This window comes from Neofelis nebulosa, chromosome 10, assembly GCF_028018385.1.
Source record: "Neofelis nebulosa isolate mNeoNeb1 chromosome 10, mNeoNeb1.pri, whole genome shotgun sequence".
Classification (NCBI taxonomy): Eukaryota; Metazoa; Chordata; class Mammalia; order Carnivora; family Felidae; genus Neofelis; species Neofelis nebulosa.
Genome location: NC_080791.1, coordinates 113291412 through 113308411, shown reverse-complemented (window position 1 = coordinate 113308411; position 17000 = coordinate 113291412). Strand labels below are relative to the sequence as shown.

The 17000-nt window shown below is 64.5% G+C and overlaps 1 protein-coding gene across 4 annotated transcripts in view; it reads right to left on the bottom strand.

The window, feature by feature from the left end:
• Positions 1-3061: 3061 nt before the first annotated feature.
• CARS1 (cysteinyl-tRNA synthetase 1) overlaps positions 3062-17000 on the bottom strand; it is a 44681-nt gene continuing 30742 nt past the window's right edge. For 2 of the 4 annotated variants that reach the window (XM_058690005.1, XM_058690008.1), the window contains 11 exons: positions 16829-16958; positions 16617-16720; positions 16080-16177; positions 15755-15944; positions 15261-15329; positions 12960-13041; positions 6378-6458; positions 5768-5835; positions 4332-4391; positions 3898-3981; positions 3062-3376 (listed from right to left, as the gene is read on the bottom strand). In XM_058690005.1, coding sequence (XP_058545988.1) covers positions 3242-3376; positions 3898-3981; positions 4332-4391; positions 5768-5835; positions 6378-6458; positions 12960-13041; positions 15261-15329; positions 15755-15944; positions 16080-16177; positions 16617-16720; positions 16829-16958 — 1101 coding nt within the window. In that variant the 3' untranslated portion in view covers positions 3062-3241. Of the gene's footprint in view, positions 3377-3897; positions 3982-4331; positions 4392-5767; positions 5836-6377; positions 6459-6702; positions 8126-12959; positions 13042-15260; positions 15330-15754; positions 15945-16079; positions 16178-16616; positions 16721-16828; positions 16959-17000 lie in introns of those variants that run through there. The other 2 variants (XM_058690007.1, XM_058690006.1) reach the window with 2 other exon arrangements.

The window sequence follows — 17000 nt, the reverse complement described above, 5'->3', positions numbered from 1 at the left end:
CCGAGCGACTTAGCCTGTACCAGGCTCCAGATGACCTCTGGTCCCGCACAGGCCCTGGTGCTCAGACTGACCAGGAGCGGCCACCGTGGAGCCTGTATACTGAGCCACCCTTTGAGGGGCCAGAAGAGCTGGCTCCTGGGTCCACTGGTGGCCCAGACACTGCTTGGAGAAAGCAGTCCAGGTGAGGGACGGTAGAGTCCATCTGTCCACACCTGCAGTTTTCCACACCCACTGGCCCACCCCTTGGGCCCCTTTTGGGGGGTTGTGAATGATATCAAAGTCCTCTCCATCCCCATTTTCCTTGTCGGCTCCTGCCTGTCCATTAAGTCCAGCCGGATGGTCACCTCTTCTGAGAGGCTGGCCTTGATCACCCTCCCAGCTGCTGCCACCTCTCCCTGCTTTGTGTCCACCAAGTTACCCATTTCCGGCGTCCCTGATGCATGTGCACCTGATTACACGCATGCCTCCTCCCCCCTGGTCCCTCCATTAGGAGGAAGTGTCAAACAGGCTTCCAGAAAGAAGCAGTGCCCCAGCCCATACCTGAGAGCCAGTAAGAGTGGGCCAGCAAGGAAGGCCCTGTCTGCACAGTGCATTCCAGGACCTACGCATAGCTCAGGGTGGCTCTTGTCCCTAAAGATGGCATGTGAGATCCCCACGGGAGGTGAGCCCTGGGCAGGTGCACACATTTGCATGGCAGAGATCTGGAGGCGGGGGTAATGCGTGGGGCAGGATGTACTCTGTTGTCACCTGCTAGGGAGAGCGGCAGGCAGGGCTCCAGGCTCAGAGTGACACCAAGCAACCCTGCCATCCCAAGCATTCTGCCTGGCTCTGACCTGTTCTCAGATCTCGGGCACTGGGTCTCCGGTTCCCCAGCAGAAATGGGAGTAAGAGTCCCATACGCTTGACCTCGTGGGGAGTGGCTCTTTGGAACACGCAAAACGTCCTGTGTGTCTGTTGTGAAATTAGGCAACATTCTTCACCTGCCTGCCCTGTGGCTACCTCTTGTCCCCCATTATGCCCATGAATGGATTTACTTAGATGAAACACTGTCACAGTAAACGTGTTTCTCTGTTACAGAGAACAAGGTACAAGAATGGATGGTCTGGTGGTTTCCCGGGGCCTGCCACCACCAAGTGCCCTGAACTGCGTGGCTTAAACACAGACGTGTTTTCTCTCCCGGTTCTGGACAGAAGTCTGAAATCCAGGTGTGGGCAGGGCCGCGCTCCCTCCAGAGGCTCTAGGGGAGGACCCTCCCTGCCACTTCCAGCTGCTGGGGGCTCCGGGTGGCCCTGGACTCGTGGCCGGGTCACTCCTGTCGTCACGTGGCCTTCTCTCTGTGTCTGGGCCTCTCCTCTTATAAAGACACCATCCATGTTGCGCTCAGGGCCCACCCGACTCCGGCATCACCTCATCTTAATCTAACTCATTACACCTGCAAAATCTGATTTTTCCAAATAAGTTCCGTTTCGGAGTTCCGGGTGGACGTGAATTCGGAAGCGGGGGTCGGGGGGATACTACTCAACCCTGTACGTCTCTCCTGGAAAACCCGCCCTTCCCGGGCCAGCTGGCCATCTATCAGGAACGGCCCCTGCAGGGCGGTCTCCCTCTGCTTCTCAGCGGGGCAACTGCTCCTGGCCCTTGAGTTTCTGGAGCCTCCAGTCGGTGTCAGGGCTGAGGGGCTGAGGCCCAGCCCGGTGCTGGAGGGCCTGGGAGGCGGCCTGCGACTGCCCACCTCCCCTCAGGGATCTGCCCTCACCCTTCCAGTCCCTGGGCCAAGACACCCAGTCCCACCGGCCACCCAGGGACAGTGAACTCCCGGTCTCAGCACTTCAGCTTGAAAGGGCTCCCAGTATGTGGGGGCTTGTGCCTGAAGGCACCACCCCACCCTGGACCACAGGCTTTGGGGATCCAAGAGGCTTCCCAAGAGCCCCGAAGGAATGTTGGGTTCCATCTCACACCCGTTTCCGGAAGGCCCCATCTCTGCCCTTGCGACGTTTTCATCGTGAGCGGCCCCCCTGCCCCCATCCCAGGCCCTTGGGCTGTTCGCCTCTGGGAAGAGGGTTGGCTTGGCAGTTCCTGCTCTTGCCGTGGGCCGGCCAACCCAGAAGCACCAGAGATGGTGACGAGGTGACTGCTGTTTTCAGCCACCAAGTTCTGGGGCAGTTTGGTGGCAGGAGACAACGGGAACGAGTTTGTTTCACTTTGTCTTGGGGCCTTTTCTTTCTGGTTCAATTTTGCTTGCATGTAAGATGTGTACAAGGTGGGAGGGCCCAGTGCCTCCATATCAGGGCAGCTCTCATACTCACGGAAGCACCGTGCTCCCCGTGGCTGCGGTGCCCCCGAGGAGCACCGGGTGCCCGGGGGACGCTGCGGCGGGGGGCACACACACATCGGCACGCGCGAGAGCGTCTCTCCGGGTTTCCCACAGCGGGGCCCCAGGCGCAAGGGCTGAGGGGGCCTACACGCAGACGTCCCCGAACTCCCCCACGGGGGCCACGGTGCCTGGTGCTGCCGTCAGTGCTGCGTGAGACGGTGTCTCCCGACCTGACCACCCGGCACCGACCACCCTCGGGTCCGAGCAGGTGCCCAGCCTCGGCAGGTGTGCAGCCGAGCTGAGCCGACTCCGCCCGCACCGTCCGCGACAGGGTTCTGCCGGGGATGCTCTGCCCCCCTCCCCCCGGCTGGGACCTGGCGACAAACGGCTGCCCTCCCCGCCCCACCCCCTTATCTCCGCGGCCAGCTTCGGGATCCGGGCAGCGGCCGGGGCCCGCCCTGCTGAGCCAGCCCTTCGCTGCCCCCGGAGCGCGGGACAGCGGTCGGAGCCGTGGCGGTGTGTTTGCTCAGCAGAACGAGCGGGGCCGACCGAGCGGCCTTTGTGTGGGTGTCAGCGGCCTCGCCGGTCTGAGCCTGCCTTTCTCCCGCTTAAATACCTCCAAATGCACCGGCGCGCAGAGGTCAGCCGATAGCGATCTGCAGGGGGAGAGATTTCCCGGCTGAGTGGCGCGGCCAAGTCGTGCCCTGCTGAGCAAGCACCCCAGAGACAGAGGACGCGCAGCCCCGCTGTCTGCAAAAGTTTATTACAGAGTCTCAGGGCCGGCGCCGGCAGGTGAACACAATTCTCAATTTGGGACCCGAGGGCCGCTGTAAACATCATCGAGCGTGGGGCAGTGTCACTAAGGGCGCAGAGAGAAAGCCGTCAGGCCACCGACGGCTTGGTGTGAAAACTGAGTCCCCTGCTGTTTCATTTGAAGCTTCCGTTTTGAACCATTTGCAGGTACTCCTTGTGGAGCCTCTCCTGAGCTTCCAAAAGCTTCTTCAGCTTCTTGGCTTGCCCTTTGCTCAGCTCTTTGCCCTCGCTGTCATGTGTGGGCAGACCCTGGGGACGGAGGGCACGGGGGGTCACCTGCACGCACCTGACTCCCGCTCCCGGGCTCACAGACGCGAGCTAGGACGCGCCTGGGCGGGTACCCGCCACGGCGCACCAACCCCAGTCACCGAGAGGCCGGTCTGGGGCGAGGGCCACTGTTCCCTCTGGAGGCAGCGTGGCTCAGTCCTGATGGGACCGGCCCAAGCGTAAGAACCAGTAAGGAAGACCCAAGGGTCTAGCGGCAAGGCAGCCGAGCCCCGTCGGAAGGAGGAGCCCTGGGGACGGCGCCCTCTCCTCCTGAGTCGCGTTCCCGGCCGGCTCGGGAGCGACACCTTGTCTGGGTTTAGCCAGGCCACGACTCAGTGCGGCCGCCGCCACGGCGGGGAGACTCGAGGGGCCACAGGCACTGACCCCGGATAGCACCTCCCCCGGACTGAGCCCCAGGCAGAATAGCCGCTCGCCCGAGGCTGGAGATCCCCACCGTTTAGGAGCCCAACGAGGTTCTGAAAAGACAAAAATGGGCTCCTTACGTTTTCATCAAACTTGGAGTATTTGTCAGTCTCTGACAAGAACATCTCGCTGGGTGAGATCTTCATCTTGGCCAGTTTCGCCGCCTGCAACACAGACCCTCCGTCACCACAGCCGAGCCCACGAGGGGAAAGGCGTGACCTCGCATCACCCCCGCCCAGCCCCGGGTTCAGAGAGCGACAGAAGGCGGGGCGGAGTGAGTCAAAAGAGGGACAACCCAACACTGACCGAGCTTCACGGTTTTTCTACGGAACGTCGAGAAGCTCGTTCCGAACGATCACAGCAGCGGGAACCCGGGAGGGTGCCGCTGGTGGGCGCGGGCGCAGGCCAGGGTGGGCCCGGCTGGGCCCAGGGAGGCACAGAGAGCAGGGCTCGGGGTCAAAGTGTGCACTTCCTCCCAGGAGAGCCCGGGCCCCACACAGACGGCACGTGGTACCTCTTGTTCCTGTTTTTTCCTGGCGGCCCCCTCTTTCTTCTTCCTCTTCTCTTCTTCAACCTAGGGGACAGCAGGGGCCCCATGAGCCAAGTCTGCCCCAGGGCCTCTGGGGGTGGGAGGCGGAATAAAGCAAGTGCCCGCCACCCCCCACTGCCTGGACTGTGACCTGGCCCAACCCACGGAGGGAGCGGGGAGCCCTAGTTCATTCCCCGCGGGGTGATGCCCAGGGGCCTCGAACCAGCACACGTGACAAGGTCCGGGGTGCGGCTGGCACGAAGGCAGGAGCAGAGCAGCGAGCCCGGCTGGGGGGCTCTGTCGGATGGGTGAGCGGGGACAGCATCGCGAGGGCCCAGAGAGGGTGGGGGGCGGGGAGGTACAGGGCAGCAGGTGCCAGGACACAGGGCCTGGGCCAGGGAAGGGGCCTGCAGGAGACAGGTGGAGGCCGGAAGCCCACCCCCACCCGTAGCCTGCGTCAGCGCAGGGCCGAGGGGGGGGCGGCCTGGGAGCAGGGGCGGGGAGGGGGTCCCCGGGCCCGGGTGTCGGGTGGTGCTCGTGAGGACAGGCGCAGGGCCCCGGCTGTGCCACCGCCGATAGGAGGGAAGAGCAGGTGTGGGGAGTTGAGTCATGATACCGTCTTGGAATCTGGGGTTCTCAGGCGGGCGGCTGGGTAAAGGCAAGCGTGGGGCCAGAGAGAAGCGGGGGGCGGGGGGGGGGAGTCCCGGGCAGACAACCGTGGGACGGGGCGAGGTCAGGGGAGGGCCGGTGCAGCGGGCAGTGGCACTACGGGAAGCTGCACCTGGGGCCGCGGCGAGCGCGAGCAGCAGCAGGCAGGGCCGCCCCCCTGCCGCCCTCAGCAGAGCCGCCGTCTGCCTCTGTGCCCCACGAGCACCTGCACGGGCAGAGCGCCAGCGGAGCAGAGCGGTAGGCTGACGTGTCTGCTTCCCGGCCCAGCCCGCAGGGATGGGACACAAGGCTGGGCCACGGGACGGGGCGGACACGGGAGGATCGGGGAGGCCAGCTATCGGGGACCTGCCCTGGCTCCTCGCCCCGTGAACCGCGCGCCCGCCCCCCCCCCTGCACCCGCCCCCCCCCCCCCCCGCTTCCTGGGCAGATGGAGGGGTGACTGGCGGGTCCCACCTCAGGGACCAAGGGGACAGCACTTCCGTAGGGCCAGGTACAGCCCAACATGTCAGCTGCGCTTTACTGAAAGGGACCTATTCTCCCTCAAACCCCGGGAGGAGCTTTTTAAGAAGAGGGTCCTTCCTTAGAAGGCAGACCTTCCCGTCACTGGATCGCCCGGCGGTCACACGCAATTAGGTCTCCCCCTGACACTCGCAGCCACGGGGCCTTAGCACAGGAGCTGGCACAGCACAGAGCACACGAACGCCGCTCGTCTCGTGTCCCCGTAAGTCCGCAGCGGCTCCAGCACCACTCACCCGTCTCTTCTCCTCTCTCTCCTTCAGCAAGGTCTCTCTGTCCCCCAGCTTGACCACGGTCGGCAGCCCTGAAAAGCCAAGTCTGTGAGACGGGGCCCGGCCTCCACGCCGCCCACGCGCCCCCTCGCCGCTCGCTTCAACGGCCTCAATGTTAACTGACACGGGAAGGCCTTGCCGCTCGTGACGGAAAGCCCAGAGGTCGTAAGACAGGACAGGCCCCCTCAGTGTTTAAAATCTAATAATCTGCCAAAAGTCAAGCCCAAACCCCCACAAAGTCGGAAGACACACAGTGAAACCGGAGGACAATCCCATAGGCTGTCTCCCGAGTGACAGACAACAAGCAGGGGTGGCCGGTGGCCTAGCCGCCGAAACGCCCGTCAAACACAGGAGGTGTCCTGGACGGCCACAACCACAGATCTACAAGGCCGGCCCCCAGGGGCCACGGGGGCACCACTCCGGGACCCCTCCTCACGTAAAACCCCAGCGTCCTCTGACCCTGTCCCAGAACTTTTTAAAAAACAGCCCCCCCCCAAGCCTCCTTCCCTCCTGCCCACCCACCACCCCCGAAGCTCCTTACGACGGGTCCCCAGAAGCAGCCAGGGGGACCCACCTTCGTGATCTTCGAGCCGCACCCCGAGCTCGGGCAGGACGTCGTCCCGCAGGGCGTCGCTGAGCTGCAGGACTTCAGGGACTATGGACAAAGACAGCAGCTCAGTCAGACCAGACACGAGGCGTGCCCAGGACGCGGCGGACGGGCGCCTTCCTGAGCGCCACGGAGGGAGCCCAGGCCTGGGCACGAACGGGGCCACTGCCAAGAGTGGCCACGGTCTGTGCCCTGCCCTAGGACGCCGATCAGAGGCAGGTGCTGTCTGAAGACACACACGGACTGGTCCCAGGGACTCTGAGCAGGGCAAGGTCAGGGCCGCCGGGGGGGGGGGGGGGGGGGGGGGCTCAGTCAGTTAAGCGTCTGACTTCAGCCCAGGTCAGGATCTCACGGTTCGTGGGTTCGAGCCCCGCGTCAGGATCTGTGCTGACAGCTCGGACCCCGGAGCCTGCTTCTGATTCTGTGTCTCCCTCTCCCTGCCCCTCCCCTGCTCGCTCATTCTCTCACTCTCTCTCTCTCTTAAATATTAAAACAAAACAAAACAAAACACAAGAAAAAAAATAAACCACCCCAAGCACCTGGCCAACTGGGAAGGCATCCGGGAGTGCTGAGCCCCTGCAGCCCGGCCCCATATTCCACACTCCAGGACCCAGGGACCCAAGGCCACCCGCACGTCCTGCAAAGGCTCCTTGCACTCTTCACATCGCAGTCAGGCCCAGGGCAGGCCCAGCGGTGACGAGTCTAGGCTCCCCCAGCTCCCCCATTTCCCCCTCGTTCTCGTGGTGAAACGTGTTCCCGTCCACACGCTCCCCCGCCCTCCACACGTCCTCGGGACTCCGCAAGATTCCAAGCCCCCACCAGCCAAGAGCCGGAAACGGGTCTGGAGGTTGGGGCGGACCCCAGAGCTGCCGGCATTCTCAGCGATGCGGGAGGCCCAGCCGAGGGGTGCGGGAGGGCCAGAGGCCTGGGGGACAGGCACAGGTGCGGGTGACCCTGCCTCGAGCACCAGCTCCACTGCGGGCACGCCGCTCCCGGCCAGGCCTCAGCCCACCCCCAGGCGTGGGCCAGAGTGAGCAGAGGGCCCGGGAAGTCCAGGAGGAGGTACAGAGCCCGCCGTCCCACTGGCTTTGAAGTGACGCCCCGAAGAAAGAGCACACACACCCCGACCCAGCAGACGGAGTGGGCAGGGGTGAGGCGGCCACCGACGTGGCCTTCAGACCTCAGTGGACAGTCCCTGCGGGTTCAGATGTTCTCAAACCTCCGTGTCAGTCTCTGCGAGTCCCAGAGGCAGAGCCAATGACCACAGGCTCGCTCCCTCCAGGCCGGGGACGGCGGCCTTTACGGCTCTGCGGCAGTGGTCGCAGGGCGAGCCCGGCGGCCAGAGAGGCCCTGTTCCAGGAGGCTCAGTGCCGGGGATGAGGCGGCAGGGAGAAACAGTCCGTCTGCCTTGGGGGAGAAGAGCACCTCGCTCAGGAGCTCCGCCGTGAGGACCTGACCTCCATGAAGGACATTCAGCCGCAGTGACAGCCCCGCAGGTCGGCCGGTACCTGGGACCAGCCGCCTGCCAGGCGGGGCCGACGTTCACGTCCGTGAAGCGGGCACGTGCCGCCATCCCTGAGAGCTCACAGGGTCTGGTGGCGCCGGGACACTCTGTCGTTCACAGCCAGGTCCCAGACCGGATCGGCTCACGCTCCCAGAAGGCCGCCTGGCCCAGCCGCCGCGCCCACCAAGTCCCGGGCTGGCCCAGCCCGCACCTGCGGAAATCAGCGCGGGAGCTGGGCTGCTACGGGCACGTCTGTCTCGGAAAGGTCTAACGGTCACAGACCACAGAACGAGGGTCTTCCGGTGTCGGGACAGGCGTGCCGGGGCCCGGCCTCGTCTCGCGGATGCACCGCGGCCGGCGTCTGCCGAGTCCGCCGCCCTCCCCCGGCACCCGCCGGCACCCCGGGGCCCAAGCGGTTCTGCGTGCCCTGGCCGCGCCCCCGTGAGAGCACCTGTGCGGGAAACCGCGTGCCGCCCCCCACCCCTGCCCCTGCCCCCGTGCCGGCCCGGCGTGCCCACACCCTGCACTCGCACTCCGCCTCGTCCCTCTCTGCCGCCCTGACCCTGGCCCACGGGCTCGCGCACTGCCAAAAGGACAGGTGACGCACGGGCGGCGGTTCTGTGGTCTCAGAGGACTTCCGAGGCCCCTGCCCACGAGCACAGCCACCCCCGGGGCAGATTCCCTCTTCCAGATGCCGTCTGGAGAAAAGCCCTTTCAGCCTCCCCGGCACGGCTGATGGAACGCCACCCTTTACGCTCGCTCCCTGCCCTGGCCCTTGCCCTGTCCTGGCACCGTGAGGACGGCGGACCCCGGGCCGGGCGCTGAGCCAAGCTGACCGGACCTGGAAGGGGAGCAAGCCAGGGCCCGCGCTCACCGCCACCAGCCGCCCGGGGGGGGGGGGGGGGGGGGGCTCCGCAGAGCTGAGGACAGCGGCCATCACCCCCACGCGAGACCTGCCCTGTGCACACAGCTCGGACCCCCCCCCCCACCCCCCCGCCGGCTGGCTTTCTCCTCCACCCTCTTCTGAGTCACGTGCTGACGAGGCCCCGGGGTCCCACAAGTCGCCAAGGTAAGACGAACAGCCCAATGAGAGGCACGGGGGCGCAGGGTCGGAAGGGACCCCTCCCCACCCCCCCCACCCCCCCCCCCAGAGAAGATGCACAGGTGGCCGAGAAGCCCGGGGAAAGGTGGTCGACAAGTGTCGTCGGGGAACTGTGCCCGTGAGAGGGCCCCTCCCCTGCTAGGAGGGCTGGAGGGTGGCCATCGCCTTCGTACAGCCAGGGGCAACGAGTGGCCGCGATGAGACATCGGAACGCCCCCCCCCCCCCCCCCCCCCACGGCTGGCGGGAACAGGAAACCGCGCAGCCGCTGCGGGACAGCTTGGTGGTTCTTACAAAGTCACACGTGCAGCAGCCACGGGACCGCCACGACTCCACTCCAAGGTCCGTCCCCAACCCAGACGCTTGTACCCGCGTGTCCCGAGCAGCCACGAGGTGGGAACAGCCCGGAAGTCTGCCAGCAGCGGAACAGACACGGCGTGGCGTGTGCACTCGGGGGCGTTCCGTCCCGCCCGCACGAGGAACGCAGCCCCACACACGCCGCAACGCGGGGGACCCTCCGTGAGGCAAAAGAAGCCTCCGTGGCCGACGGGCGTGCGGGGCCCAGGCCACCCCAGGCCACGGGGACAGAAGGCAGGCTGGTGGGGGCCGGGGGCTCACGGATCACGGCTGCTCCTGCGGCCGGTGGGAACGTGCGGGAACCAGAAGGAGGCCGAGCACGGCTGCACGACTCAGGAAGCGCGAAACGCCAGCGGACTCGTTCACTTTAACGTCAGCTGGGTTTACTCGTGTGAAGTTTGCCTAAGTTTTTTTATTCTTAAAAAACAGGAAAAGTCTGGTTGGATACTTTTGAGGAGTTCGATAAAGCGTTCTTTAAAGAAAAAAATGGTTTTTTTTTGTAATTTTAGAGAGTGTGCAAGTCGAGGAGAGGGGCACAGACAGAGACGGTGACAGAGGATCCCAAGCAGGCTCCACACTCAGCACAGGGCCCAACGGGGCCTCGATCCCACGACCCTAAGGTCACGGCCTGAGCCGAAATCAAGAGTCGGACGCCCAACAGACTGGGTCACCCAGGCGCCCCTCGATAAACCATTCTTAAACTAAACGTCTGGAAGCACCAGGTCTCCACAGCTAACATGACCTTATAAGAGAAGCACAGAGGGGCCTTGCCTCCGGGGTGGCTGGGGACAGGCGGGAGGACAGGGTGCAGACAGCACGACGGCCGGGACTCCGGGAGAGGCCCCGCTGCACTGCCTGCAACGTCCCCAGAGCGGAGCTGGGGCTCCGGGGCGAGCTGCAGCCTGGCTGCCGAGCCTGGGGCTGGGGCGGGACCCGGACTGGGCAGGGCTGTCATGTGGAGAAGGGGCGCAGGGAGGGCGGGGCCATGACTTGGGACAGCAGAGGCTGCCCTGAGCCCTGAGCGGCAGGGCAGACGCAGGAGAGCCGCTCCCAAGGGTGCGACCACATAGGCTCGGACCCCGGCACCGCTCTTCCAGGGAGGAGACAGCCCCACAGCCACTCGAGGGCCCAGAAAAGACGGGCCTCCCTGGGTACAGCCCGGGGCACCCCAGCCAAGTGTGCCAGCCACAAGGACCTCGCGGCCCTGTCCACTCCAAGGGGCTCCGACAGCAGCAGATTCTAGAAAAAGAGGGTTTCCGTCGCAGTCCTCCGTGAATGAGCAACAGCTCAGAAGCATTTTGTATGAACCCAAAGAGATAGCCCCACCGCCCCCGGTGCGAACCCAGAGCCAAGACCCCTACCAGCACCTCCCTCGCGGGCCCCTCCTGGCATGGGGCTCAGAGTCCACGGAGCCCGGGCCCACAGGAAGGGGGTGTCCGTCGGGGCTGAAGGCAGGAGGAAAACAGCGGGCACGGAACAGGCAGGGCTCGGGAGGGGACACAAAGGGCCGTGGGAATCCCCCGAAGGACGAGCGAATGAACACGATGTGACAAGCACACACGGGGTATTACCCAGCCTCAAAAAGGAGGGAGACTCTGACGCCGTGGCATCTGTTGGGACACAGATGGACCTGGAAGACGTCAATGACACCGGGTGATATGTGCTGTCACCGAGGCACAAGTGCTGAGGATTCTACGCGTATGAGGTCCCCAGAGGGACCAAGTTCATAGAGAGCGAAGGTGCAACGGTGGGCACCACGGCCGGCACAGAGGACGGAGGTTAGCGCTTAATGGGACAGAGGGTCAGTTTGGGAGCATGGAAGGTTCTGGAGAGGATGGTGGGGACGGGTGCATAACAGCAGGAATGTGCCTAATGCCCCTGAGCGGAGCACCTGCACGTGGTTAAGACAATAAATTTTACGTTCTGCACCTTTTACCAAGAATGAAAACACAAAGGGGAAACGGCTCTTGTCTCCCCCACCCCCACCCCGGGCCCCCCGCCGAGCTCTGACCACAGGCACATCCCTGCTCCTGTGACTTCCCAATTTCCCAAGCCTCTCCTGGTCAGACACCCCCACACCCCATCCCTCCTGGCCAGGGCTGAGCTCTGGCCCTTTACTGGGGAAACTGTCTCCTACTCCTGTGTCAGGCGAGCGCCTGGACCTGGGAGACTTGGCTGAGTGAATGAACCGGGACCTGCCCTGAGCCTCTCGCTCTGTCTCCACGGCCAGCCCAAGGTGCTCGACAAACAAAAACTCAGCGCTTGCTGCTGCTGTCGGGTCGGGAGGGAGATGGGGTAGGGACAAGGGTGATGCCGCCTTCGGCCCGGAAGGCTTTCCCCATCTGCGGACCGAGGTCCACAGGCCCCGGGTCTCTGGCTCACGGACGGTTCCCTATCCGCAGGGCCCCAGGTCTGTGCGTCCCAGGTCATCGCCTCGGGTAGGATGACCTCTCTAGCCACCTGAGCCTTAGGGTCGCACAGCGCAGCAGGTGGGGAAAGCAATATAGCATACACACAACGACCCCCCTCCTGACTGGCCACTTGGCCTTGTCCATCTACCAGAGCAACAAACGTAACAGAGCAGAGAAGCGGCCGAGGAAAAGCAACACCGAACCGTCCCCCAAGCTGGTCGACGGGCACCGCTCTCAGGGCCTGAGCAGGGACGTGGCTGGTCAGGGCTGCTGTGCTCAGCCTCCCATGGCCCTGGTTCCCCAGAACCTGCCAGGAAGGATGCCGTACAGCCGGGGGGAGGGGGGAGCAGAAATGCCCAGGCTGCGCGGCCCCCCGACAACAGTCACCCCCAAACCCGAGACACCAGCACTGTCAATGCTGTTGGACAAGTCAGCACAGGACCTGAACGTCCACCCGTTTTTCAGCTGCCTTAAAACGGCGTGAGGGCCAGGTGTTAGAGACAGAGGACCCTGCTTATTCAACTGGTCCAAACGCCACGGCCCCGGCCTAAAGCCCTCTGCTCCCCACAGAAGCACCGTCAGATCCCGGCTCCTCCCCGAGGGGCCCGTGGCCTCGGCTGGGGGGGGCCCTCCCGCCCTCTTGCTCTGCCCTCCCCGGCACAGGCCCAGGCCTGCTCATTCCTCTTCACGGTGCTGCTTCCTCCAGAGGCTCCCCGGCCAGGCCACGCCGCTGGGCCCTCTGCCCGCTCCACCCGCAGGACACCCTGCCGGGACCCGCTCTGCGGGGGTGGCGGCCAGATGAGCTCCAGGTGGGACTTCCCAGCACAGAAAGGCCTGGGGAGGGAGCACAGCACAAGAGGGGACAGGTGGCATCTCCGGTGAGTGAGTCCAGCATGACCCTGGCAAGGCTCAAACCTTCCCACTTACCTTTCCACTCCGTAAAATGCCGAGCCTTGAGCCAGGCAGGCGAGTGTGAGCTCAGCCTGGCAGCCCCTGGCCGCCGATTCGGCAAGGGCGGAGAGGCGTCCCGGCCTGGCAGCTCCCGGGAGGCTCCGCCCTCACCCGGCTGTCCTGCCCCGCGGGGACACTTGGGAGCTAGAGACGACGTGGCTGTCACGACTGGGGGGCGCCGCGCTAACCCCCGAGCTCGCCCCCGCCGGGCCAGGAGGAACCTCACCTTTCTGCTCTCGGGCGATCTTCCGCACGCCTTCTCGGAAGTCCGACAACACCTGCAGGTAGGGCATGACCGTGGACTCGAGCTGAGGAGAGAAGGATTTCGCTCAGAGACCAGCTCGGCCCGTACTTGAGGACGGGCTTCAGCACGCGCTGCGGAGCTGGGCCGCCTGCACACTGCCCGTGGCGCCGCTACCACGACCGGGGCCCCGTGCGGACGGCGGGAGCCAGGGCCCGGCAGAGAGCCTCCCCTCCAGTCCGGCCGGCCGGGCTCCACAAGCCGCACCGCTCAACCACTCGAGGGAGCAGCTCCGTCCCAGGCCAGACACACGCTTGTTAAGAAACACCCGTGTTCACGGCGAGACGGTTCGACCCAGGTGAGTCTTCAAGATGGGCTGCCTTCGGAGAGGCCGCCGCCGTCCCCCCGGGCTGGGACCTGCGGCCACACGCGCTCCCGTGTGAGGCCAACCAGCGCCTCTGAGAACCGTCCACCATCCACCATCCACACGCGCTCGCACCCGCTCCACGGCGCACTCCCCGCAGCACCACGGAGGCGGCCACGGAACGCAAAGCCCGCCGAGGAAGGGAAGCCGACGACGGCAGAACCCGAACCGAAGAAACAGTGATTTTATAAAAACCCTTTCTGTTACAGCTTTCCTATTTTTCTAGCAGGCTTTTAAGCAAGGTCTCTCCCTGCCTCCTCATTAAGTCATCCGGCGGCTCGGTAACCCAAGCAATGACCAGTAAACGCAGAAGCGGGCTAGGCCTCCCCGGGCCCATTCCCGCACCCGGGCTGGGGCGTGGCCGTCCTGCAGGGGAGGGGCCGGGCTTGTGGGGTTTAGGTCTCGATCTCCACCAGGCTGAGGCAGCTGTGGTGAGCCTCGGGGCAGAGGGGCAGGGGCCTCAGCCAGCACGCCTGGCGGTGCGTCTGGAGGAGGCGGGCCCCAGCGGTCCTCCCTGCTCCCTCAACAACTCAGGTTTGGGGCAGGTGCACACCCTTCAAGGCCCGGCCCTGTGGCCTCTGGCAGCTCACCTGGCTCGTTCCCCGGGGCTGCTTATCCCAAGGGGCCCGCTGAGGTCACCTGGAAAGGCTCCCACCCCACCACCGCATTTGGAAGTATCTTTAAGGGGCGCCTGGGTGGCTCAGTCGGTGAGGCGTCCCACTTCCGCTCAGGTCATGATCTCGCGGCTCGTGGGTTCGAGCCCCGCGTCGGGCTCTGGGCTGACGGCTCGGAGCCTGGAGCCTGCTTCGGATTCCGTGTCTGCCCCTCCCCTGCTCGTGCGCTCCCTCTCTCTCTCTCTCTCTCTCTCTCTCTCTCAAAAAAAAAAAAAAATAAACAAACACCAAAAACTTTAAAAAAAGAAGTATTTTTAAGTTCGAAAGCCGATGGTCTCTGATGTAGGAAGTTTTTTTTTTTTCCCCTGGGAAATAAAAATCTGGTATCGCTGACACAAGAGAACAAAGCAGCTTGTAGGTTTCCTTTTCTGAAAAGCGCCAAAAACGATGAAGGCTCGAGGCTCAGACGGGCCTTCTTAAGTCAATTCTCGGGGAAACACCTCCGAGCTCCCCTGAAGTACAGAGTTTTCACACCAGCCGCTATCACGAAACCATCTTAAAGAGGTTTTGCCCTTCCGCCCTGTACTTGGTTCCTGTTTTCATTTAAGTTATATTTAAGTATCTACACACACATTCCAATCAAACCACAGGGATCATTCCCGGGCAGGGGTGGGGCGTGGAAGCAGTTCTGACATGAGCCCGAAGGCACACACTCCAGAAGAGTCGGTCACCAGGTCACCACGCAGCGGCTCCCGGCCACAAGGGTGACACGAGCTGCTTCTGCTGAACCTTCTCCCCATCAAGACGCGCGGACCAGCGTGGGATCTGATCCACATGAGCAAGGACGTGAGCGCCTGTGAACCCGGGCCGTGTGGCTGTGGCTTCTTCAGAGACCGTCCCAGCTAGCCTGCTCTCCCGGGACCACCTCACACAGCACGGCAGCGCGGTTCCCTGACAAACGGCCGGGAGCAAGGCCCTGGCTGCTCCTGCACACGCACTGGGGTAGCTGACTGCTCAATTCTCCCAGCCAGGCCCAGGCATGACCCGGGGCTCAGTCCAGAAGGTCCAGCGCAGGTGGGACCTAACGTGGGTCTCCAAATGTCCACAGGCTCGGCCAAGGAGGGGGAACAAGGAAGGCACGGAGCAGGTGTGGAGGGTGAGAGTGTGCTCCTCTGGATGGGCACGCTTCCCGGGGGCGGGGTGACCCAAGGGAGGGGGCTTCTCTGCACCAGGTGCACTTATACTCACATTTAGGCTGCTCCCAGGTCCTCTGACCGGGAATCCCAGGGAGCTTTCCTCTTCTATGGCCCCAAAGACCTGGAAGAGAAACGGACGTGCGGGAGCGTGTAAAGAGGTCCCGAGAGGCGGCCCGCCGGAGGTCGGGTCCAGGAAACACGCTGCTGCAGATGGGTAGGGGGAGGCGGGGCAGACGGCCTCGCTGGGTGGAGGGAGATGCCAGGCCCGAGGGTGCCCCCCTCCCCTGCCCTCTCCGGCCCGCTCTCGGTGAGGCCACTGGGCAAGAGGGGGCCGGAAGGGCAAGGAGGCCGACCCCAGAACGTGTGAGCACGGAGGGCAGCTGCACACCGGTGCTTTCTGAGGCGCAGGAGCGCAGCGGGAGCGAAGGACGGGACGGGTCTCGGCTTCCGAACGGCACGATTCGCTGTGCCGCCCGGGGCCTGACCGCCTGCGTGCACACAGCCCGGCGAGCACACGGCGGCCTGTGCCTCCAGGGAGCCGCCTACCTTGAGCATGTGGGTGAGGTACCGAGCGATGCTTCCCAGCAGAGCCCGGTTGGGCTTCCTCCTCGCGGCCTTCCGGGCCGCCATGTAGAGGTTGCACTGGCCGACCAGAGCCCGCATCTCTTCCAGGACCGTGCGCGTGTCGACGTTGTCACAGAGGGCCTCGTGCACCGCTGTCTTCTTGTCGTAAAAGCTGAGTAAGAGGAGGCAGGAACGTCAGCCGACGGACACACTGCCAAGAACCCCCGCGGGCCAGCGCGCCCCGGGTGCGGTTTGGCGCACACGGGGGCGACGGCTGCCCGACCCCAGAGGCACGTCTCCCTCCTACCTCTTGTTCAGCTCCGACTCTTCGTCTTCCCACTTTTCAAACCGACCGGTTATGTCAACAGGGGCTCGGAGGATGTCTTTCACATTTAAGAAAAACTCCTAAAGTCAGAAAGTTCCGTTTAATGGCATTTAGAAACCTCTGCCCTCCGGGAAAGCGCCGAGGAGAGGCTGTTGGAGGGAAGCACATCTCCTTCAGGTATGATCTGGGGAGCCACGGCACGCCGGCAGCACCCCAGGGCCGGCCGAGACGGGTAAAGGTTTTCCTTCGAGACGGAAACGCGTCCCGGCGTTAGCCTGAGACGCTGGTCCGGCCGACGCCACGGGTCCGAGCGAAACGTGCCGCACGGAGACGAGACGCACGAGCGCTCCTGACGCCAGCGGGCGCCAGGGCTTTCAGGAAGGGGGCACGGGGCTGGGCGGCCCCGGGCGAGGCTGCTCTCGCCAGTCTCCGGTCCTCCACCGGGGGCGAGGGGGGGCGGTCGCGGTCCCGCCGCGGCTGAGCCGAGGCGTCCCCGCCCCGGGGGAGGTGGGCACTTACGTTCATGAACTTCTCGTACTGAAGCGCGGACTCCATGGTGTTGCTCGAGTAGTCCAGCGTGTCCTTCCACGAGTGCATGAGGAAGGCCAGCCGCAGCTGCCGTGCTGGGGGAGGAGACGGCACAGTGGTCCCCCCACCCTCCCGAGCAGCCACCGCCGTCGCGCATCCAACAAGAGGGACGCTCGGGTCTTTGGGAGAGGCCAAGTTCTTACCTGAGTGCTTCTGCAAGGCGTCTTTGATGGTGATGAAGTTCTTGAGCGATTTGGACATCTTGCAGCCCGCGATGGTCAGGTGGCCCGTGTGGAGGAAATAGCGGACCCAGCAGTCGTTGTCGAAGTAGGCCTGCTCGGGGGGGTGGGGGCGGAGGGGGCAGGGTCGGGCACA